The sequence below is a fragment of the Trichoplusia ni genome, chromosome 2 (assembly GCF_003590095.1).
Source record: "Trichoplusia ni isolate ovarian cell line Hi5 chromosome 2, tn1, whole genome shotgun sequence".
Taxonomy (NCBI): Eukaryota; Metazoa; Arthropoda; class Insecta; order Lepidoptera; family Noctuidae; genus Trichoplusia; species Trichoplusia ni.
The window spans coordinates 16,676,699-16,702,940 of NC_039479.1; the positions used below are offsets into that span (position 1 = coordinate 16,676,699).

General features: G+C 35.8%; 1 protein-coding gene across 2 annotated transcripts; it reads left to right on the forward strand.

Annotated features, from left to right (window-relative positions):
• The first annotated feature begins 1,880 nt into the window (after positions 1-1,880).
• On the forward strand, positions 1,881-18,490 carry LOC113508444 (transcriptional regulator ovo-like). 2 transcript variants are annotated; one of them, XM_026891501.1, is made up of 4 exons: positions 1,881-2,409; positions 13,977-15,703; positions 16,021-16,446; positions 16,631-18,490. In XM_026891501.1, exons 1-4 carry the CDS (start codon positions 2,247-2,249, stop codon positions 16,814-16,816), a joined length of 2,502 nt encoding a protein of 833 aa, XP_026747302.1. In that variant the 5' UTR covers positions 1,881-2,246; the 3' UTR covers positions 16,817-18,490. The 2 variants fall into 2 exon arrangements, with proteins under 2 accessions (XP_026747302.1, XP_026747303.1); XM_026891502.1 differs by having other exon boundaries at positions 1,883-2,409; positions 13,977-15,646.
• The last annotated feature ends 7,752 nt before the right edge of the window (positions 18,491-26,242 follow it).

Here is a 26,242-nt window from a genome sequence, read left to right on the forward strand (position 1 = left end):
TGAAACCCTGAACGAAGCGACGGACGGGACCAATTCGGTAGCGTATTACATTCTTATTTTATTTGTGTAAACAACTCCTTGGCACTTTATGGAGTCGTTAGGTTCATTTTTAATAAAAAACAATGATTTATGATCACTAAAATGAAGGCTTTTTAACCATGAAAATAGCGCTGATTGGATTCCTAACGATCTCTACATTTTATCAAAGTATTGAATCAGCTGTGGGTCTGAGGCACTCGTGGTTCTTCCTTTCCTTTTAACTTGGAGTAAACTATGCATTCCTGACTTTTATAACAGCGGGCTAGAAGATAAAGAAAGTTCCAAAGCACATAGCTTGCACTATTCTATTATATCCAGAAACAGCATTACCTTCATATTAAATGAAGAAACGAGTGAATATAAAACTCAACTATAGCTTCTCATCCGTTAGGTTGCCACCAAGGAATGCTTGCAGTAATTTACACTCGGATTGGTGACTTAAGATTTTTTTCTAATTCGCTTCAAGACAACTGTTACTGCTATTGTCTTGATGGCACGAGTCTGATCTGATCACTTAAGTACTGTTCAATTTATATAGCAAAGAGCCGTTACTAAAATAAATAGAATCATGGGATTACAGATCAAAATTAAGACTACTTTGAAACAGAGCTTTACCTGTCTCAGAGAGCAGCATAATCATTAAAGCGTATAATCTAACTATTCTTCTTAAGTCTTAAATGAATAATCACTTTCTTTTTATACTTCTTGGGCTGAGGTTACAAAAAATCCTAAGACCCGTTTTCTTGGGATTACTTTAAGAATATCGGGCCACTTAATCTCTTGGCTCCGGTAAGCCCCAAGAACCCGAACCCGTACTAGTCTCGGCTCATTCCATGAAATTGTTTGTTAAATCTTATTTGTTGCAAACATCTTCATAATAAGCCAAACGCGTTAAATGCACACCATCTTAGTAAGCAAGTAAGCCATATATCCGCTGGACTGGAAACTGCCGGAAACATAAATGAAAAAGAAGGAAGCACACGTATTGTACTAAGGTGTTCAGAAAAATAAAAACGCCATGAGTAATCTGGATGCGGCATCCTACAAACTATATTGTGTACAAGCGTAACTGTTAAAAGCTATGCAATAAAACGTTCTCCTAAAGGATGGCGTCATCAACATGTGATATGAATTCCAAAGGCGCCGACACTTCCACTACGCTGAACATAACAAAAACATTTTTCCCAAAGCCCGTTCAAACAACTGAAGCTGTTAAAGTTTATTGGCGTTATTTCATATTTTGAAAATCCGTTCTATACAGTCCGCTTTCGGCCCGTTCTCGTTCTATTGTTTTGCAAATCTTCCTGTTAATTGAAAGGCTGCCGACAACGTACCCTGTGAGGTCCTTACCTAAAATAAAATGTTAATACTACATTTTAATTAGTCATGAATATGTAAAACACAATTATTAGTTTCCAACAATGAACATGTTGTAATACTATGCCATTTTAAAATCAATGTCATGGTAATTTTCGAAAACGTTAAAGTGGATGAAGATGCAAAAGGTCTCGATGTTATTAAACAATTCATGTCGGTGATTCAGCTGACACACATTTTAATGTATGTTTTACTTGTAAAAATGGTAAAAGATGAGTTTCATTTCCAAGTTTCAATAAAGACATAAGTTGATGCGTAACTTAAAGTTATGTAAGATTCATGTATGTAATATAAAAAAAAATCCGTTATTACTTTTAGTATCTTACTTATAGATTACCTAAAATATTATTACAACAATAATTTAGACAAAGTAAAAATAAATAACAGTAGTAACATAGCATGTACATATATTTACAGAATAGCTTTAAAAGAAAAAATCTAAAGTATTAGAACAATGTGAGATAAAACAAGTCGCATACACAAAATAGCACTTTTACTGGTGCGTGTGGCTGTGTGCAAGGAGGTTGGTTGTGCGGAGGTGCCGGTGTGTTCGGTGCGCGGACGCACGGGGCCAGGCGGCGGCGGCGCCCGCGCGGGCGGGGGCGGACCTGTTCGGGCAACGGTGTCGCGGACACCGCACACTAGCTCTCAGTCCTTTCGCAGCGGCCAACGGTACCACATGTGCCGCTAACTTATACGCACAAAATAAACATCAACAACGCGAGGAAACTTAACGTGCAGTGTGATACGATGCTGATCTGTGAATTTTAAAAGACCAAGTGACATAGACGAACAGAAGGATCGAGTGTAGTGTTGAATAGCGCCCGAAGATGCCGAAAATCTTCCTAATTAAGAAGCGGCTGCATGAGCAGCAACTGGGGTTGCAGGAAGGGCAGGAATTGCTCGCTAGCAAGTCCGACCCGCTGTGCCCCGGCTCCCCGCTTGATGATGGCCCCATTCCACTCCTCTCCAAGAAGGATAAAGATTGCGTCGGTAAGTGTCCACAGTTTGCACTTGCAAGTTTTGTATTCCTACAAAACTTGATTCTAATCGCATCCAAATACTAAAGCAACAAAATTAGATGATAGATACAATTTTCCGTTGTTGTTAAGATATTTAGTTGCAACTGGAAACAAGTTCCTTAGTTGCATTGCCTGTTAGTTCACTTTCTTCATTTACACTTCAACAAATATTATTTTATTCTTCTTCACCGGCATCGTTGTCATTTGGTCCGACGACGTTTTATTTTTATTTATCATTTCCTTCTTAACGGCCACTTGCTTCTCCAAAAAAAAGATACTCGCACTTGAACAGAATCCAGTTCTCGGCTCCGCTTCGCTAACAAATGTCTACCTGCGATCATTTGTGTGTCTTGCGTGATCCTAATCTATCGTTGGCTTTGTCAAATTGAGATTGAAATTCTTCACGTTTAATAATATTATTTCTCAGAACTGTAAATGAATCGTTTAAAATTGTTAGATTGCGAGGATCGGGCTTTAAGTAAAATATGCAGATTAGTTGAATCTCCAAATTCTTTTAGAATTTCCTAATCCTTTAAAACTTTTTGTCTCGTACTTGGAATTTGTTAACCCAATTAAGTGGAAGTTTAGGATAATAAACAAAATCGCATAAGGTAATGGGCGACCCGCCACTACACATTTAACGGTCTCAGGTAGTGAGCAAGCGTGAATCACTCATAACTGTCATGTTTTTGCGTTTTTTCCATGAATCGTTTACTCTCATAGGTATACTAATCACACAGCTTCTTGTTTCGTTATTAAACTTGTTACAACTTTATTTAGAGATTTGACGGTAGTTCGCAAAAATTGGCCTTGAGTACATTGGTCTCCAAAGTTAGGCAATGTCTGATTCTCTTGCGTTACTTTTGAAGTTTTAGATCTATGATATGATAGTAAAAAAAAAACATCATTTGAAGGTTAAGGCTTCTCTCGACTCTATCCAAACACATCTGTTTAATTAATATGTGACGTTAATCTGAACTTATATCTTTCCAATCCTCCAACTTTATTATCGTTCTTAATGATTATCGTTAACCGCTTATTTTCCTCCTTACTGTATTTCCTAATAAAGCTTCAACATTTCTTAATGTTTACTCATAGAATAACGCACTTAATAATGCTACATCATTCAAATTGATCACAAGTACGTAACAGTCCCTTGTTCGCTGATTGGTCCAATATAAAATTTGGGACTTTGAAATTAAATTCTATTGGTTTTTTTTTATCTAATTGGGAGGCGCACACGGTACGGGAATTGACCGGATGATAGGTACCGAGGTGTCAATGGTTGCGGGACAATGGCGCGACTTCCGCCCGCCAGCCATCGCCGCTCGCTTTGTATTTAGGTTAGTCACCGCAATCTCGACTGTCATTTCAATATAATTAACTCGTGTGACGTGTATGTTCCGTATTTGCGTTAATTTTGCTAAAAGTTTCATTACGAAATAATTGATCTCGTTTTTTTCCTCATTCAAACTCGGCAGGAGTCAGACTGAAAAATACTAATTTCGCCGTTTCCTTTCAATTCTGTCATACCAACTATTGTCTCTCATACAATTACAAATCGTTGAAAAAGCTAAGACCTTAAAACTTTAACGGTAACCAAACATCCCATGTTATGGAATAAGTTAAACATAACGTAACATTTTCTCTATAAGTCAAAACAATGAGTCAACGTTTACCGTTTAGCCCGCATGCGATATATTTACCGCGTAATTTAAAATTTCAAAATGCTTTAAAAATAGAGTAACTACGGATGAAGTCATTACAGGTGTGTTGGCACCTGTGGGTAAAAGGGCACGGATGAGTTGGCGAAGGTCGCACGACCCCAACCTGCAGCGAAGTGCACTATAAATAAGATGGGGAACAAATAACGCCGGTAGCAAAGTACTGCCTTTTATGTATTCATATTGTAGGCAAACGATAAATAGGGGAAAAGAAAAATGGCTCTATTATACAGTATTCCTTACCTATTATTCTACGCTAAAAGGCTTCTTAATTAATTAAGAACGACATAAATTTAAATTAATATCGATAAATTGAATATAAAACACACGATTACTTCAATAAATCAACTATTATTTAAATAAAATTCGATTAAATAAATCGGAGCAAGAATTCGTAGCTCTTTAGCGGCCAGTACAAAAGACTTCAACGGGATGTCTGCACCATTCCGAATAAAAATAATTATTTTGTTGAACTATTTATTGTGACAGGTATTATTATTAATAATACTAATTGGTGTTAAGAATTACTTTGGCCCTTCCCCCTCCCCCCTCAGTATGCCGTGAGAACCGTACGGTTACAGTTGGCGACCTTCGTCGGTCATTAACAACAGCCGTTACCGAAAACTTAATGAATTATGCAATACCCACATTCTTAAAACATTTTAAAAGAAAACAAGTAATTAAATTATCCTAATATTAGCGATTTGTTCCGACGATGTTGAAATTTTATTGCAATTTCTACTCAATTGTAATTTTATTAAGTAAGTAATATTTTATCGATGTAAGACGATAATAAGGTGTGACGTTACATACAACCGTCATGTGAATAATTAAGAATGACCCTGCGGTTTGCCGTCAGCGATCATGTGCCAATCTGATGTGAGTAGAGAGACGTCAATGTACTACGCATAAATACAACACTTTAGTGTAAGTCAATTATAAGAAAATTGCCGTTCTTAACAGAACAACAGTAATTATTCGGGAAAGACCGTACAATTAAGTAGCTAGCACATTTTATATCTACGTATTGCTGGGCTGCCAAAAACGATGGATCTCATGCTGAAGTTATTAGAATGAATGTGGAACAAAGTCAAACATAACTAACTAATAGTGACTGATGTAATATTATATCAAAATAAAGTTTGCATAATCTGCGAGCAAATAAACTTAATACACTTAATTAAACAGCGCTTCAGAATCGTGCGCATCAATTAACATATGCTGTTGACGTTCACATTAAGGCCAAGGGATCGTATTGAAGATATATGCACTCAACTGTACTCTCACAACTACATACATTGTTCTGATTAACACTATTGTGGATAAGATCACGACTCAGTTTTACGAATCTAATTTGCCATCATCACAACATTAATTAAATATATTGATGACTGCTGAAGATATTAACGAGTTCTATTGACTTAAATCTACTAATCTATAAAAAAAACGCGCGTAAGTTAAGTATAAGCCGTGTTCATTGCCAAAAGCTGTGACCACAAAGGAGTCCGACAACAAAAACAAAAGTTGTACGCGTTATCGCGTGTTGCCATAATATATGTGAACAGTAAATCTGCATCTTTACGAGTTACCAAAAAAAGAAGAAACGTATTTCGCCATGTGGCCGTGGCTATTGTATCCTACCCATTGTACTGCAGCTACCTTTTTAAGGTTTTGCCTTTTTAAAGATTGGCGATCATAAAAAAAGCGATTACATTCAGAATAGGCGCAGAAAATCTGTTCTTGGAACGACTTTGGATCGTAGAATCGTTGTTAATGGTATTTCGATAGCATTGCCATTTACTTGTAAACATTTATATTTAACTCAAGTTTTTGTGACAACTCGGTTACTTATCGCCGAATTTGCGTGACCCCCTGCGACGTTGGGGGTCAGAAGCCGACGTGCTGGTCATTTCTGTTAAGGGTTAATCGGATTACGGCCATTATTTTGGATAAGAACTTCATTTAAAGAAATGGTGACTTCACAGTGGCAGTTTAAGAATCTACATTCACGTGAATGCCATTTTTTCTTCTGCCTGCCAGCTTTGTGGTTAACTGTTTGGAATTCCATGCCTCGGTTGCGGCTTCGATTTCCGCATTAGAGTTAGTCGATTGATCTGCAGATATCTGATACGAGCTTATGTTACTGTTTTTTTATTTTTAAAATAGGGTAACATTCGCTTGTGAATACCAGAACAAGACACTTAATTGAACCTTATAACCTTGACTCATTAAGTAAGTCGGTCAAGGTTCAACCTATAAGGTATTCTTATGATGAATTGCACTTAAAACGTACTTACGTATTAAACACCAACACATTTCTTATTTCGAAACTTGAGAAGAAACAAGTACTGTAACCACAAGGATATTTACTTAAGTCAAACATCCGACATTGCCTCACTTAGGCGTCGACGGTTAGCAAAGGGCCCATCTTTTTTTTTTCTTTTTTTTTTGACCACGCACGTGTTTTGTTCTAGGAACAGTCTTACACATGTCTAGTTGATACTCGAAGTATTCAAAGAGAATATGGTTACATCGAGTCGGCTATACGGGCACTTAATTGCCAATGAACTCGTTACTACCGCTTATGTAGATACATCTGCTCTTATGTACGTTTCGTAGCTATTTTTAATGTCGTTTTATATGTATTGAGAATATACGGGCTGGTAGCTAATTAGGTACGGGGAAGTAAATGTTGGTCTAATAGATAGAAGTTTTGCTAAAAGGTCAACAAGAATAAGTCATTGCTTTTCCAGAAGAGATATGATTCATAGATATTCTTTGAAATTGGAGGTGGTTATGTAGAATTCTTGTAGCACATTATCTAGTTATTTGTCTAATCTAGTTAAACTCATTTTCGTACCGTTATTTCATTTCAGAAAAATCAAACCAAAATTACCTGATTAATACATTTTTACAAATTTTATATCTACGTAAGTGTTTTTAAAGATCATTTTGTAGATTACAATAATTTCGTTATAAAAGCGTGTTCCATTAGGTGTCGGTTGGGGGGTAGTGGAGTGCGGTGCGACCACAGACTGTGTCCAATCGCCTGTAGTGCGGAAACAATAAAACTCGGCGTCGATGCTCGCGTGATTGATATTATAAAATTCTATGAGAACGCCGTCAAAGATAAACCGCAAAGTAGTTCCAAGATTTTATGCGCTCCATGGATGGTAACGGGAATATAATTACACTGAAATACGTTAAAAGCATTTAATCATTAATTTTAATGTCCGATACTTCTTATTTGGCGAAGTTAAGTTTAAGCGATAATCTAACCGTTTCTTCATAAAAAACTAATCATAAATACGTACAAAATCATTAGTGGTTATGTTCGTCAACAATTGACATGTTAAACGGTAATTTCAACAAATACAGGCGTGTGACGTAGCGGCCTCAGTCTCGTCGCGATTGCGCGTGCGCAAACACAGAGAAATTATGTTAGTAACTTGTATTAGTGTTTAGTACTAAACAGCAACAAACCTACGACACCTATACAACCAATAATAATTACTCAAATGATAATTAATAAGCTGGTATAGACGCCAGAGAACAACGTCTTGACCTTTAAGAGGACGCTTGTAGTTGCTCTAAAAGAGGCACTGCAGCTTTTTAAAATTCATCTTGCATTTGTTTCTTGCGATAACATACAAGCATATATCTACAATGTAGGTATGTTATGTACTCCATAAAACCACTGTTAATAATTTAAAACTCACGTTTACAAGAGACGTTCTGACAAAAATCTGTAACGGTAATATTTCGGACTGCAAATATTTTTCGAAAAACGGACTACTACTACTATTTCCTAAAATAAAGAAAACTGCGCCATGTGTGAAAAAGATGTTATCATTATTTAACATTAGCATTTAAATAACATTCAGACAACTGTTAGTAATGTGAATACAATTCTCTTCAAAAGTGTGATAACCGAAAATGCTTCCATTAAACACAAATGGAAGTAACAATATAGAAGAATGTTCATATGGTAATTTTGATAAAACAACATTCACCATGAAACCTATACATTAATCTCAAACATTAACCGACAGCTAAAACCTCCTTTATCACCACTTAAGGTATACGTTCTTTTTAAATGCTCGACTTAAAATCCTTTCGTTAATGGACCTCAGGAAAAGCTTGACGTTTTAAAATTATATTTAAAATAAATAGCGAGTCAACCGAGGTTTTAAATCTCGATCGTAAGGTCATCTACTCCATTGTTGTGTCATGCGCAATAAAAGATAATCATTTCGTGTGTTTTGGAGCAATTTGCTACGGACCGCCCACGAACTCGTATCAACTGTATATGCGTATGCACGAATAGGTTATGTGTATAAAAGTTACATACAGCATGTTCAGATCTTTAAGAAGAAAAGTTACGGAAACCTTTTGGAACATCGCTCGTAAAGTTGTTTAATTACATTAGAGTATTTAGAGTTACTTATAAGGAATTTGACAGTCTGAACTCCAATCCGAATTCCTTTTTATTCATATCAGTATAGCTACATCTATGAAACATTTTAATTTAAGCTTTATTACAAGCGTAAAGCCCTTAAAAAATCAATAACGGTAATCGCTTTAACGGATCAACCGGTGATGGTTACCTCGAGAACATGGACGGAAAACAAGTCAACTATCAAGTTTTAAGATACCGGATTTTTTCCTATTAGCTAGGCGAATTAGTCGGTGCTAGCCTTGAACACTTCGCTAAACATATTTGGGTCATTAACCCTCGCCAAATCTGGTTGTGATTCACGCCGTGATCAAAATAATAATAAAGCGTTGAACAGTTTTTGCGACCGTTGGTTGGTCGGAGAGGCGACGTATTAGAACCGCTTTTTGTTCCACTAGTGCTATTCAAAAATATACGGAAGGTTGAATAATTACATTTGTAGGCGTACTGGGCGTAGGTATATTGGACTGTATCAATTCACGGCTAGATAACGCGTGTGCCGAACAAAGGCGGCTCGGGGAAACAATCACGATACATTAACAGCTTTTTCTACCTTCCTTTAATGCATTACATTACTCATGACAATTTTTACACTATTATTTTTAAACAAGCCGTCGGAAACGAGTCCTTTTGCACTCAAGAGGCTCGTAAGACAAATGCTCCGAGTTTAGAAACGACGTCGGAATGTTTGCAGATTTGTAAGTGTCGTACATATGGTTCGAACGGTCCACATGCGGTCTCGCCCACGATAAATAATTCAAGACAAAAAAATGTCCTTCGGGGCGACCTTTTAACCGATTCTTCATCGCGGCTGCGGACGCTGCATAGTACCGTGTGCTATCGGTACTGATACTTATGAAAGAAAAAAGGCTTCAACGGAATTTTATATGCTGTCCGGAGCGGTTCTTCATAGCTGTCTTACGTTTTATAATGCGTTAAATGCTAACAGCGTCCGATAACCCCGGCCGCAAGGTCATACTAGTCCGCCCCGCTGCCTCGCTAGTTTTTATTAATGCCTCAGGCAAGTTTTACTGCCGCGTTTACATGTGTGCCTTTGTGTTTGCCTGTGTGCCTAATAATAGTTCAGGTTGTAATTTAACTTAAAGAGTATTAAAACGGCACAAAGGCCATGACCATCTAAAATTTGCACATTATAAATTAGTCTTTAGATCTGACCATTAAACGTATTTTGTAACTTTAACCGCTTTTTGTCTGAATTGTAAAACTGAGTAACCGTGAAGTAAAGAGTTTTTATTGAATAGAATCCTCAAAAAGTAATAAAGATGTAATTGGAAGTTAACAAAAGAAGGCTGTCTTTTTTAGTGTTAATACAATTTCTTCTTAAAAGGATCTGAGACAAGTACCAACAAAGGTTTGACTGTATTGTTTGTTGCACGCGTTCCTAAGTGTAATAGTGTAACACAAGAGTTTGTACAACCCATAATTAATCATTTTAGAATAATATTTTGTCGATGATTAATGTTTCGATAATTACTAGGAACACGAGTCGTAATGGTGCAAGCCGCAAAATGTGTTAAGGTTATTAATGCTTTACATAGTTACGCGGTGATTGCCTGATATTATTACAATTGTAATTTAATAAGCAGGTATGCGTTACCCAAAACATGCTTCAATAATTGTGTCCAAATACTTATAAACGACCGTGAAATCGCAATAAGGCACTCATTATGTCAAATACTTTCTTTGTTAAAGGCCTGATAACTAAATAATATAGGCGATAGGAAAACGTTTTATATGCTGGTTTGAAAACAATTGGCAAATAAACTTTTATATTGTTTTTCCTGCCCGTAAGTCATAGGAAATATCAATAAATAAGTTCTCAAATCACGATCAGGATACGCATTACAATTCTGCTAAAGAACAAGGAAAAAATAGTTTCAACCACACAGATCGTTATGTGCTCAAATGGCTCATGCTCAGCTAGCTCTAAATTGTTAAGAGTTCGGCCAACCGCTCGAGAATCGCTAATTATTGCCAAAATATGATGCGGAGAAGGCTGCCGTTAATGGCCAAATAATGAGTGTTCGTATTCAAGGCTAAAGCGCGCTGTTTCTCGGCAGGAAACACTGAGTAACTGAATAGATATGGTCGCGGTAATTACGGGACCTTGACTTACCGTTTTAGAATAAAAACCGCGCTATTTAAATGTGTAGCTCACACATGATGCATGTGACTGTTTGTTTTAAATGCGCGAGAATCGAGGGTTGTGTTTATAACCTATCAGCTGACAAATTGTTTTACAGATTTTGTACTGCATAAGTCCCAGTTGAACTTCAGCTAATCGCGCAAAATTCTGTTATCTCTTAGTTATTCTCATCTTTTTCGCCTTAATTAGAAATATAGGAAAAACCATTGGTCGTCACAAGTGACGGTTATCTCTCATTAATTAAGTATAATAAAAACAAAACAATATTGAAACTTGATATCAAATAAAAAGCCAAATAATTTAACCTGTACAAACATGCCATTTTTTTTCTAACATTTTTTGTCAAAGTACAAAAGTATTCATCTCATGTAAAATAGTAAGCAAAAAGTATAATTATGACGCACTACATTAAGAACATTTCAATGATCGAATGACGTCAGCGCAAATCGCTAACGGTGATCACCTTAGTGTTAGTATAACCATGACTTTAAGTTGCGATGAAGTGGTGGTAACATGATCAAATGCGGTACTAACATCTCTTAATACTTCCTATAGAACCGCGAATAACATTGAAGCAAATTATCTATTGATTCGCCATTCAATTCTCCATTAGAACGTCTTTGTATAAAATGTTAAATAATTTGACGAAATAAGCAATGAACTTCACGGAATTAATTGCTCTGTTTTTGTAATTTGCAATTCATTTTAATCTATTTATTTAAAATTAAGTGTATTTGTTAAATTTTCTCTGAATAGAAGGATATATGGTGTTTTAATAATTGAAAATTGTGTGCACGTGGAAAAAACAAAGAACAATTTTATTCTAGTTCTAGAAGCCATATCTTATAATTATTGTTAGTGCATTAATATCAAGTTGTAGATTCATTTGGCATATTAATCATGGCGTTAGTCTGGTTTCGAAATGCCAGTGCACAGCGCGAAAATAGACCTGTAGCGTTTACCTTATTGAGACGCGAGTAATTAAGAATACAAATTAGTTTAGTAAGTTTAAAGTTCAATGGCTTATTTATAGAAGAACTTATTATAAAGCAATTCAATATTAAATTATCAGTGTAGTAGGATGTAGCAATTTTGTAAATGGGCAATGATGAGAAATATATGAAGTTTAAGGTTTTTAGCAAACAAATGGTCGTAGAAAAAAATAACATTAATTGAGTCGCGGCAAAATTTCTCTGGAACTTTTCTAAAACTGTGCCGAAACATATTGAAGGGGAAATCTCCGTATTGTTAAAAAACAAAGCAAAATATCAACTGGTATTTTACACTAATTGATACTAATACAACCTTGTCTAGAGGGCAAAATACTGTTGCTTTATCTAATTAAACCTTATTAACTTAAGCACACATTTACAAATCGAATGACACTGGTTATATGAAAACACTTCAGTTATCCTTACTGCTGCCGTAAAAGAAATATCGAAATCAAGTAATTTGTACGCAAAGGTTCTTGTAATATATTAGTGCTGTACAGATCTTAAAGCTATCAAGTTGTAAAAGTAAAAATAGTATGCAACTTGACAGATCATCCATTACCCCTTTATTTATATTAAATAAAACTTCTCTACAACAATTTTAAAGACCATGTCGCATAAGATAAATTATAGTCAGTTAACATAAAATGTTCTTTATACTATTTTTCATTGGCATTAACTTGCTAATTTACATTGAGACATACCTCAAACCGCCGTAATATATCTCTGTCGCACATTTAAACGTTATCATTTCCATCTTAGCCATATGAAGTGTACCGGCCACGGCATTCCACTCCATCCGCAGCGGATTTTATTCCAAATTCGTGAGCTATTTCAAAGTCGCGGCATTATTTTTTGCAGAGCAATATCTTTGAAACGTATTTACATTCTTGTAGAATTTTAATGCCTGACAAAAAAAGAGTCGCAAAATTTCGGATCCAAGCTTAGTAATAAACCCAAACCCAAGTCATTAACAGTTAACAAATTACCGTTCGATATATTTACGTTTCTGCAGTTAATTAAATTAACCTTTAAATAAACAATGACATCCTTTAGCCTTATCTTTAAAATAAACTTTTGTTTTATTTAAATTCTTTCATTAAACTGGCCATTTTATTCCTAAATGGGTACTTCAGAATTAATAATAATCATTACTCTGCCCCATTGCCGCATACGTATATGTAAAATGAACAGTAATCGTTGCAAAAATGCATTAAAGTAAATTATTCAAAGTCCCTTGTAGGTCAGAGCTTGCCCAATAACGAGGGACAGCTTATAGTCACTTCTAAGAAACCGATGCACGAAGGAGCGTAGCGTACAAAAAGCAAACATAAAATATTTACGAGGCTTAAGTGCCGCTATAAACTTTGTCAACACACAACCCAAAATGTTCTTTTTAAAAATTGAAAGCAGTACATAATCGTGGGCTATGGACGATGAGATTCGAAATGAGAGTCCACGTTTCACGCCCGGCCGCGCAGACGCATACAATTACAAGCTCATACAAAAAAGAGCCCCAACAATGCCAGACTTCGTCCTTGGGTCCCTAACAAAAGCCGAGAAAGGGCAAAGAAACTCGTTTGGGCCAACCTTGGGACTTTCACTGACTACCTACGCATATTTTGCTATAATAGAGGGATTTTTTCTACCGGAATATTTACTTCCTTTATAATTGGAACTCGCTCTTGCAATATATTATTTCACTGAACTTCTTAATTTTGAAGTAACGTATTATAAAATAAGCAATTAATATTGAGGTACCATTGAACCCTACAAAGCGATTAATCTGGTTAACCGCTGGCAGATTTGGGTCGAGATTGATTTTGTCACTCTATGTGCTGGCGCGCCAATTACAATAATGCGACAGACATATACCATCATACACATACACGTTTATATATAGACTGGCGTGAGTGTGTATGTGGAGGCATTACCGTTATGGAGGCACATACCACTGACGTCAACGAGGCCTCATGCCGCCGACGCCGCATGAATACGTTAGTAAAAACCCGAGGACGAATAGTAACTATTTTATAACGCGTTTTGTCTTGGATCTAGATATTTTGATGTTTTAAATAAAATATTCAGGATTGATAGTAATAGTATCTATGTTTATAAAATTCATTGAAATTATGTAAAAGTACTTTAATTATTGATTATTTTTACCATTATTAACGTAAGCTTTTTTTATTATTTCAGATCGCGACGTATTTGGCGAAAGCAATGGAGTTAAAAATACAAGAGATAAACGTTTGAAGGAACTCAGATTTGTGTCATCAATACTTGGTGGCGATGTCCCATACGGCAGCCATAGAGGACATGTGCTCACACAAGCTGAACGCAAACAATACTTGCCAGTCGTGGTAGAAGAGAAGAAAACCGAAGACAAACCTCTTATTAAGGAAGAAAAAGATTCTCTAGACAGTGAACCAGTAGTATTACCATCCAGAAATACCCCGTCACCAGAATCTGCTCCCTCACCTGGCATTGATAACAGCGTCACTTGCCAAAAAGTGTCGGTCATACAGAGGACACCCTCACAATCACAATTCCGGGATGGTAAAAAAGAACTATCTGACGTCAGCATTCCACCAACATTGCCGACACCTGAACCTGAGCAAGATCAACCTATCGATTACGTTATTGCCAAAAAACGTGGCGAATCAGAAGACGAAGAAACAGAAAAGAAAATAAGGGAACAAAGGCGAACAAGTAGTTCAAAAATTGCAAATGGAATTTTGGCTAGACCATCCTTCGTACTTCGTAACTGTCCAGCGAATAAAGTCCCTGGCATTATCAATGCCGCGGCGGGTCATGGTCGATCAACCGGTAATACCGGTTCAAGTGGCAGCTCACAAAGCAGTGGTGGCTCGGGCAGCTTTAGTTCTGGCGGTGGCGGCACTGCGCCTTCGTCTGGCGGCGGTGGTGCGATAGGAGGTGGTTCGGGAAGTGGTGGCAATGGCCGCGACGGTCGATCAAATTACGGCCCTAACAGCCCTCCTACAGGCAGTCTTCCACCTTTCTATGAAACCTTAGGACCATCTACAAAAGGTGGTCAAAACTCTTTCAATGCCAATAGCAACTTCTCTAATGAATTCAACATTATTAACGGATTTAACATGGACTGCGAAAATAATGACAATGCCACGAACTTCCCTGAACAAAGTAAACAGTATTCATTAATGCAAAATGCACACTACGGGTTAGCGCTTAAAGATGAAGAAATAGATTATGAAAGCAAATTAGAGAATATTGGGGCCATTGGTAATTACGGAAGCAATTTTGATGAGTCTATGGTAGTCGATATGGGCGAAGATGTAATAGACAACTACCAATTTGCTAACACATTGACATTCCCAGGACCTAACGAAGGTATCTTAGGAAACCTGTCAGATTCAGCTGAAGACTTCGCTAGCTTACTAAACAATCATGTAGAATCTATTACTGACTCCGACATCAGAGAATCATCGTCAATCACTCCAGATTCAGTACACAATCCCGTTGATATTGAATCATTAGCAGAACAAGTTAATTTAAGTAGACAATACTATGAAAAGGCTAACTATTTAGCATTCGCCAGTCAAGAAAACCAGGGTTCTTCATATAACTTTGCAAAGGATCGGCCAGATTTATTGATGCAACTGAATCCAGCGCTTTTGCAACACGGTGAAGGTCAAATGCAACAGCTACAAATCCACGTGCAGCTTCAACAAAGACAGCAGATACTATCCCCCGGCTTCCCCTTCACTAGTCACCCCGCCTTGGACCTGGACTCGCCGACGGGTACATCGCTGCCGTCGCCTGGCGGGAACAACTCGCTCGACGGCAACAGCCACATTGAGAACGCCTCCCTCAGTCCTGCTGCTGCTGTAAGTCTCAAGAAATCCTCTGCCGGCGATGGCAAAATTCAAATCTTGCAACAAAGGGTAAGCATTATTTGATTTTAAGGCGAAGCTTTAATGCATTTCCTTTCTATGTCGTCTTACAAATATATAAACGACATAGAAGCTGTAATAAAATATTTTTATTACGCCGAGCCTAAATCAACTTATGCTTTAACTTACTGCATTTGAAATTTACGTATTCGGGTCATAATTGATATTGTAATTGATATAAGCTTAGCCTTATAATTCAATAATGAAATAATCTTTCTGACAGAATACCCTTTTCGAATCTAATTTCACTATCTTGACAGTTCTAAAATTAGAACTCGTGTTTTATAATGTGTGTATTTTTTTTACAGTTGGGTCTACCAGCAGAACTCCCGTTGGAATTCATAAATGGTGGACACGGAGTAAAGAATCCATTGGCGACAGAAGCGAACGCGAGACAAAGAGAAGAGGAAAAGAACAAACAAGTATTAGTAAGCGAAGATGATCCCACAAAGTTTGTTTGCAGAGTTTGCTCAAAGAACTTCAGTTTACAGAGACTGTTGAACCGACATATGAAGTGTCATTCGGACGTCAAGAGATACCTGTGCACGTTCTGTGGCAAAGGGTTCAATGACACCTTCGATTTAAAACGACACACAAGGACGCACACTGGTGTCCGACCCTACAAATGTAACCTCTGCGAGAAATCGTTTACCCAAAGATGCTCTCTGGAATCTCACTGCCTTAAAGTACACGGAGTTCAACACACTTACGCATACAAGGAGAGAAGGACTAAGGTAACTATCATACTGACAATCTCAACTATTCACAAGTACCTTAAGTAAATCTTATTCTTAAATCCCAACAAATCTGGAGTTCAATCTGACAGGCACTCTTTTTGATTCAAAAGCTAGAAACATGTCCATGAATTGTACGTATAAACATAACACAACGATTAATAAAACATTTTAATTATTCCAGATGTATGTTTGCGAGGAATGCGGCCACACTACATCAGAGCCAGAAGAGCACTACATGCATCTAAAGAAACAGCACCCTTATTCCCCGGCGCTGCTCAAGTTTTACGACAAGCGACACTTCAAGTTCACAAACGCGACGTTCGCAAACCAGCTTCTGGGACAGCTGCCCATGCCAGTACACAACTAAATGTACACTAATGATAATTTCATAACTGTTATAATTAGCACTTGCAATCATTAAGGACATATTTGTGCTATGGATCAAAACAGGGGCATACGAATAACTTTAAGTTTCTCTCGCATTTAATGGTATGTCCGTCATAAGAACATTTTGTCTCTAATGAATACAAGTCTCCAAGAACAGGTACCAATTAAGGTATCGGATTTTTTCAACAACATGGTTTCATCTAATTGAATGAATATGGCATTTTGAAAAATGTACTTAACATTACGAATTTATTCCGTCCGTTTAAACGTATACAATATTTGTCTAAACTACCCAGTTCTTATTTTAGATTTGAGTCTGCACACTCGAAATTCCTCTTAGTTATGTAATCGACATTGTCTTCCAAACTATTATTGTAGTAGACATTCCGTGTTTTAAGAAAATACATATATTATACGGTGTGTATCAAACAACGGAACAGTATCCATGTTTTGTTCCATTGAAAAAATACCTTAATTTTTTAACAGTCAACGTGAAATAATCCACTGGCCTAAGTAGTTAGGCATGACTGCAATTAAAAAATCAAAGTATCGGGTATTATGTGCAATCTTTGGTGATGGTACGGGATTATTTTAAGTTTAGTCTTAAGTTAGATTAAAAATATAGCTTTAGTCCGATTGTCTCATAGAAATCGATTGTAAGTTTCATTTCAAACCAGCCAGGGTAGTCTTGTGAGATTGTAATGAGAGTTGAGTTCAAGTGGATGGTGCTAGATAACGATTTTAACGATGCTGACTTGAAATGAAACCATTTATGGATCGGATGACGCTTATTGTCCGATCTATAAGCAAATATCAAAGACTTATGCTTTGGTATAAATTGAATCCACGGTAAGGAATCTCTTTCCTCGTTTTAGTGATACTAGCTCCTAATTATTTCTCAAATTAATAACACAAATTACGTCACAATTTTAATTTGTATTGTAACTATAGAAAATGTTATGTTTGTTTTTGTTTTGTACTTATTATAAAGTCAAAAATTTTTAAATTCGATAGTGGCGCCCCGATGCGGCGTCACGGCATGTCGTACCAAGTTGAACTGCATTTCTAGAAGTATTTATATTATTTAAATTAAAATATTGATCGGTTACAGTTTGTGCTGTGAGTGTGTGTGAGAATTATGTATTGTGTAAATGTGTTATTTAATGCGTCAATTGTTATAATTTTAATGATACGTCAAGGTCGCCTTGATGAAGCGCTTCCGAGTTATAAAAGAGGGTTTAAAAGACTATGATGCTCAATTGATACATTTGCGCTTTCACAGCGAAGCTTGTGGATAAATTAGGTACTTAAAGAATTGTAAATATGTCTAAATTTAGAAAATAGTAGTAAAATTTTGAGAAAGTAATATTACCTAATTATGTTAGTAGTACCTACTTAGCATTTATGAGATTTTTAAAAAAGATTATTGTTAAAGTATTTTGTACAATTTGGTAAGATTGAATAGATCTGAATTTTGATATTGGCTTATCATGTGTCGATGCGTCGATGGCGGTCCGTTACAATTGTGATAGCGCAATGCCTTCGTTATACATACTGTTGCATTTATTAGCATTTCGATACAATTTTCAAACTGTATTTTAAGAAACAAACAATTTGTTACTCTGTATTGATAAGCAATATATCATCAATAAAACTTCTGTTGTTTCATTTTTAAGGCATACTTTACATGTTATGAATCCAGTTAGAAGTGGAATGACGAATGCATATTTCTCAAAATAATAATATGAATATGCTTATGCTAATATTATGGTTGGGGTCCAAAGCTAGTCTGACGAATACTCTACACGAAAGTTATTACAAAAATTTGAAAAAAGAAATAAGATTAACGCATAAGTGGAAAAGAGACAGCACACTACATGATATAGAGAGGCTTCTCTTTTTCTAATCTGTGTGTTTGTATATTAAGATCCTCAGCAGTAAAGCCGGTTGCAGGCCAAACTAAGCTATGTCAAGGCTAAACTAAGCTACGCCAAGCAAGCCAGACTAAGCTAAGCTAGAAATAAATAGCGTGCACCAACAGCTAAGCCAAAGCTCAGTCAATGTTGCGTAGTTCAATTAAAGGCTGTGCGAGGTAGCGGGAGGGGCTTAGCTTAGCTCGTGTACCTACGCATCAGCATACACAACTAACTTAGCTTTGGTTAGTTAAGTTAGCTTACATAGCTTAGTTTGCGGTTTGCACACAAGTATGGAAAACTGCGTCAGCTATGCGAGCTAAACTAAATTTACTTAGCCTAGCTCTTGGTCTGCAACCCACATAAGGGACAAAAAAGAAGGCTGAAATATAAGAAATAAATTTAAAATTGCATCATACTATAAAAAATAAGGTATCAATTCAAAATAATTCATAATATATTAATGTTAACTATTTATTTTAAAATAAATACACAATTTTATTTTTTATAATACACAATTTCTTTGATGTTCTGATGTTTATTTAAATTACCTACTACAATAATATTTCCTGACTTATAAGTAATTAAACCCGGTTTTTTATCACTCTATTTTTATCCTTTTCGCAGTTATAACCTATCTCTTTCATTTTGGGCGTGACGTAACTGACGTGTCTTTTGTGTCGATATTACATTATCACTTTTGTTTTCAGTTAGTAGTTAAACGACGTAGTCTATGCAATCCATTAATCATCAATATCAATATTAACGAAATTGATAGTGGAAATGAAATTATATTTCAATCAGATAACTTTTGAAAGCCCCAACAGTATAATTTAGCCCCTGATTTTACCCAGGAGACATGAAATATTGTATATCATCTAACATGAAAATATTACATGGTATCAAACAGTGAAGGTTTAAATCTTCGAGAATCTAGACGTGTCTCTAACAACCTTATTTCGAGCAGGTTAAAAATGAATGAAGACGATGAAAAGTTCCTAATGAGTGATTACGCTAAACGACTAAAAACGATCTTTAGATTCCTAGAACCTACCGGGTTTTGTCGCTTTGTTATAAGGAAAGGCAAAGTTGTGGAGAGGCAAATAGACACAATGTGGTACAACATATTTGTGCTGATCGTAGCCGACGCCTGCGCTGCATATCTTCTATGGTTCGCCAATGTCAAAGAACAGTACTTGAGTCTAGTCGAGTACATCGCCATCATGCATTTCTCGATATTCTCAAACCTGCTACTGTGTGACATAACATTCGGAGACAAATACCGTGGCTTGAATCTGATCAAGAAATGTATTGAAATTGACTGCTTATTGGGAGCGAAGGAAACCGAGTTTATGCGAAAATTGTCCATTACTTTCTTCAAAATATTAATCATATTTATTGGTATAACACAGGTTTTCGTTGTGTCTTACATGTACGTCATTTTTAACGTTTCGACAGCCATTCATATCGTCGGCTCTTATTACTTCATGTGGCTATTCTTCGCTTACGACGATTTTTGGGTGTGCCTCTACTTACATTCGTTCCTTGGTACAAGAGTGCGTTACTTGAATGTAGCTCTAATTAAAGTAGCGAAAATGAAAATGGAGTACATACCGAAACAGTTACTGTTTAATAACCTAATGTGGAAGGATAGGTATGACGATATGGTCAATTTCCATGAGAGATCCGATCTCAAAAACTTTTGTATTGCCTACCGAATGTTGTGTGATCTATTGAAACTAATAGCAGATTGTTACAGGTTTACCGTAAGTTATTCGTTTTTCTTTGATATACTAATAAAATATTCTTTATGAGAGAAAGACAACTTTTAGATAGGCTTTACACTGAACTAAGAACATATTTATAATGTAAATCTACAGCACGTGCGTTTGATACTGAACTCCGCCTTAACGGCTCGACCGATTTGAATATTGTTGCTGTATGCAATTTAGATATTTTTTTGTTTGTGTTTAATATATTTCATGTTGTTTTCAGTTAATACTTGGTGCTCTCACCGTGGGAATTGGTTCGATGGTGGCTGTTCAAACATTTATCATGTACATTCAAGAATCAGATGTAAGTGTAATAAAAGTCGTTTGTGAAAGTGTAAAAAAAAATAAAGTTTCTTAAATCTAATTATAAATTATCTGCTAAAAAAGAAACTAATATTTCGTTTCATATTCGGTAGGAATACAAATAGTTAAATAGAGGTGGGATTTATAACTATTGCTCGTTAACCATGGCTAAGCAACCGCCACAAGGGTCGATCGACCAAACCTCAGTGCGGTTGTTCCGTGGATGGTTCACCATGTATGTCATTATGTGTTTCGGATGGAGTACATTTGTAAGTCGTTACTAACAGACAGAAGTCAATCTTGCTAAGGAGTTCCGAGTTGATTGGGTAACTGGGTTGAGGTCAGTGAAGGTGAGGATTGAGCCATTTAGGCAGTCACAGCGTTTATATCAAGCTGATAATGGTGGTATTTTATTATCATCATTTTTAAGGTACAAACGTTACCCTAATACTGAGTACTGCTGTATCTCCGTCAATCCGATCACCTGTCGGCTTTTCACCAAGCTGTATCTCATGAACCGAGATAGCTACACAGTTGAGATTTTGTCAAACGCACAGTTGCGACTAAAATAAATTTATAGGTGCCCTCAATTTGTCTCAAATTTGTTTGACCAGATTTTTTTGCTTCTACGTATATTTTAATTTCAGACAATGGTGATACGGGGGTCTGTGATCTCTTCCTGGTCGTTAGCCAGTTGGTTTCACCTGCTGGTAATTAGTTCACAAACCGACATGTTCTATAAACAATTGGGACAGACTAAACTAATATGCGCTTACGTACAACTGAAGCCGAATACTCCCGGTGAGTCAAATTTCATTAAAAACTTTCGTTGTTACTTGGGGCCTATAGTCATCTCTTGTAGTTGTAGAAGCGAGAATCTCTGCAAAGCGTTGAACTAAATCTCGTCTTCACAACCGCTATACAACTGCTTTAAGAGACGGGGCTGGGCACAGGAAATATTATTCATTGTATTTAATAGTTTTTGTGTACACAAAACGGTGAAAAAGGTAAAAGAAAACATGTCCAAGGGTAGTAAATTAAAAATATGTATAAATAAATATCTTCAACGTTTTGTATAGAAATAAATGAATTTGAAGCAAGACTACAGACTACAGTAAGATATAGACAGTTTAATCAAGCGAACTTTCACACGTTTGCTGGACTTGCAAGGCAGTCTATTTGCCACTATATAAATCTTGTTCTAAATGCTTCACTCTTCATAGTACCTACTACTAAACGTAAGAACCTTAGTCACATAACATACAATGTCAAAAACAAAGAATAGTTTATCAGACTCAACATTAGTTAAAACAAACAAATCTCGCCAGTGACGTCAACCTTTTTCTTTCAGATGACATCCTCAAATTAACAAAAACTATATTTGGTACTTTAGAGCTGCGAGAAACAAGAGTTTCCTTATACGACATGTTTTATTTCGACACTGGATTCGTGTTAAGAATTGCAGCGTCTACCTTCGTTTATATCACAGTGCAGTTACAACTTGCTTTACCAAACCTGAAGGATGCACATTATGTTAGTAACACTACTGCAACGACCTAGATTCCTATTTTTGATGATTGATGGTTTTGTTTATTGCGTTATATTAGCAACATAACGGAATGTATTTATACTGTCTTTTTATAGAAATAAAGCAATTATGAGAAAATTGTGGTTTGTTTCTCTTATGAAAAATGTTATTACTTCCGCTCATTTTATCACTCCTAGCCGGCAATGAAATTATTGGACGATTTTTTTATGCTATGGTTTTTTAGGGTATTTTATTACTAATTGATCAGTTTCTACATATTTTAGCTATGGCTTTATCCTGTACATATATAAGTTGAAAGATGTAACAAAAACTTTGCGTTGGAGAAACTATTTCTGTCTTAATTCTGGTAACGTTCGCACTTACTCTTATTCTTATAATATTTGAGTAAAATATACAATAGCTTTTTGTTCTACAGACTTCTATAACTTTCTGGTGTTCTAATAGTTATCCACTTGAACACACATTATGGAATAATAATCTACGCCTAAACACAATACGGCCTTAAGTGCGACATTTAAAAATGTTGAATCACTCACATAACATAAAAATCATCAGATAGATTGACAGAAGTCTTATAACATTATTCATGTACGAATCTACCTAAATATATTTTGCGTTGTCCGTACTCTGCTACATTGAAAGTTTTATTATCCTAACCGTTGGCTTTGAACTACAATACGGACCAACACATCCTAACCGGACCAAATCGGATTTCGTATAGCCTAGGTTTAGAAGTGTGATACCGCTCTACAGGGTGCCCAAGCACGTAAAACTCAAGAATAGTCTTAGATATTGGCCTATTCGACGTCTAGAACACCATGACTAGATTGAAATATACTTTTTCTAATATTATTTATTTTTAGCGAATATTGGGTTATCGATTGTTCCTTTTTTTATATATTAACGTTTTTATTTGCTCTTAGTTTAGATGCTTCTTTTTAACGATATGTTATTCAAAATAAATATAAACAACTAATAATTTTCTTAATGAATTCAGAGGAAAGTGGTGCACAGCAGGTTGACTTAAATTCATTTTGCATTCTTGTGTCATAAATGACTGGTTTTTTGCACAAAAATTAGTGCCAATCGGTAATTGTTGACTCTAAAGGGCAAGCACTTTGTTTTACGTAGATGATTCAATGCACGTTGTCAGACAAAAAATGCGTTTCTATTTGCGCTCTATGTGACAGTTTATCGTAAGGCCGACGCACCGACCACAATAACTGGCGGTAGGAAGTCGTTAAAAGGTTAGTAATCTAGAATTTCTTCGACATTGATACATTGAAAGTCAGATAACGCTTTGAGCTATAAGAATTGTGAAGTAGTAGAAAATGTTATGTTAATATTTAATATGATTTCTGCAAAAGAAAAATTAGGGTAGACGTGCTTTATTATACATATTAACCTATGCTCTCGCATTAGTAACTTGACTTAACGTATTTACTTCAAAATTTGATATTATTGATCTAAACTTCAAGAAATTCTTTGGTACATGTTTGCATTTTTTAAATGTATGCTAGAAATAAATCTCGACATGATTATGTCTTTATATAGGAATTAGTGACAAAATGACAATGAATACGATTTCATTGTAAATGCGGATTTCTATTGTAATTTTATCAGTTTCTTAGCATCATACCGGAAATTCTTATAGATTAGTACTAAATTGTTTTCGTACAGTTCGAGTAAAGTGTGAAAAAAAAAATCAAAATGAAAACTGCTTTCGTTTTTCTTGTGATGGTGGCGTGTTTTGCTTATGTGGTAAGTGCTTATATGGTTATAATATTTTAAAAATATGTGGTGTATATTAATAGACAAGTAACTTTTATAAAATGTTCGCTTAGTCCAACACTTAGGTATTCTTATTGATATGTACTGTGGGTCTAAACAATTGAAGAAATCTTTGGTACTATGTTTGGCATTATGTGCTAGAAATACAACTCCAATCTTTAAAAGAATTATATAGTAGGAATTCCATTTTTAACAACGATTTCTATTAGTATAATTTTAAAACATCTCTCACTTTAATTATTATTATTGTTTTAGAGCGCTCAGGATGCCAGCCCGCCAGCAGACCAAGCATCAACACCTGCACCCGGTAAGCTTAATCAACAATTGAAATAAATTACAAAAACGAAAATAATTTAGCTTGAAAAATGGATATCGCTGTCGAAGATAGGTATCGACTCTACATGTATCTACTCTACACCAAATAATGATCTAACAGTTGTGGTGCTACTAAGAAACTTCGAAATGTATCCTATGTATAGGTTACCTACATTGTGAAGTACTTACAAACTCTGGACAAATATACACAGATAGGTCTGATAACGTAGTCGTGGAATTAGAATTTTTGCACGAAGTCAACTTTCTTGGATTTTTGAAATTTTCTTTTATTGTGCATATAATTCGTCTTATCATATACTTTGGTCAAATATATGATGCACCCTCGTTCTATCAAGCATAATAATAAGATGTGATAGACCCTCAAGTATATAATGCTCTAAACATTCGGTACGAGGTGGTAGACCACGGTAGATCTAAACATTCGAAATACTATGTTAATATCTTGGTATAAAATGAAGTCCATTCATAGACAACAGCTGTTTTAAATTCAGAACATGTGTGTTTTTGGAACGGGACAAAGACGAACGTTTAGGAATTCTAATGCATTCCCTTCATTTGTTTTAAGTAGCAATCTTAAATTCAGAAGCCAATCTATAGGTGTTGTATTGACTGTCATATAGACGAGACTTTTACTACCTCTGTCTGAGGACCCACGCATGTAAACAAGCGAAAACTAATATCAAGTCATAGAGTCATTTTTTAGATCTTACTGGCAGCTGTCAGGTTCCTTAGCTCATCCTTAAAATCAGAAGAAAACATGTATTGAAAAAAAAAAATGCCCAATTTTGAACCAAACCTTCGACACAGAGAAATACTGTACTATAAGATTCCTTGCACTCATAAGATTTTCACACTCTTAATTAATTGATGATTTCTTTTACAGGTGCAACCTCTGAACCACCCGCAACTGGTAAGTTTCTAACGGATATATAAAGAAAATAATCACATAAATAAAGACTGAATTTTATTATTTTTACTCATTTAACAAGAGATTCTTCTAGTATTGGAAAATATTAAGAGTTTGTGTAAGCTAGTAATTATATTTACATAGTATAGTAGGCTAGCTGACCTAGCAAACTTTTTTTTGCCGTATGTATTATTAAGTTTTAGGAAAAAAGGTGATGTGAAAAATATGTACACAAAATTTCATAAGAATCGATCGAGCCTTTTCTGAGGAGTTAATTTCGTACACCGTGATACGAGAATTTCATATATTAGGAGAAAGATGTAACTATTTCATATTATTGTTATCTCACAACACGAACCATGTTTATCTTTTGATTGTGTAATGTGTGAATAAAACATTTACTATTTATAATGAAGAAAACCTATGTAAACGAAAACCTTACCTGAGACTGCATATGAAAGACGAAAATTATATATAGTTCTTGCCAGAGAGCATATTGATTCTAAAGACAGTATGACTAAATGATGTGCGCTCTTGTTGTTTTTGTTCTGATATCAAAAGAAATGTATGTTATGGTAAGACTGACTGACTGAATGTCATATTTATATGAACACCAGCTACTACCACGACCACAACACCTCCCCCGAGCCGACGTGGATGCCACGGTGGTGGACGAGGCTTCCGCAATGCACGCTGGCCCCAATGGCCACGACGCTTTTAATCAAAAACAAAATCATTTTCTCCCACAATATAATTGTTGTTAATTTGTTGCCATGTGTTGTTACTTAGACATTGATTATATCAATAGATGTACATTGTACAGCGATTTTTCATT

Bases quoted from the DNA above. Each gene is read 5' to 3' on its own strand.
- LOC113508444 (XM_026891501.1), top strand. From the start codon at position 2,247: ATGCCGAAAATCTTCCTAATTAAGAAGCGGCTGCATGAGCAGCAACTG. The intron at 2,410-13,976 runs GTAAGTGTCCAC...TTATTATTTCAG, and splicing joins GAAGGATAAAGATTGCGTCG to ATCGCGACGTATTTGGCGAA. The intron at 16,447-16,630 runs GTAACTATCATA...TAATTATTCCAG, and splicing joins ACAAGGAGAGAAGGACTAAG to ATGTATGTTTGCGAGGAATG.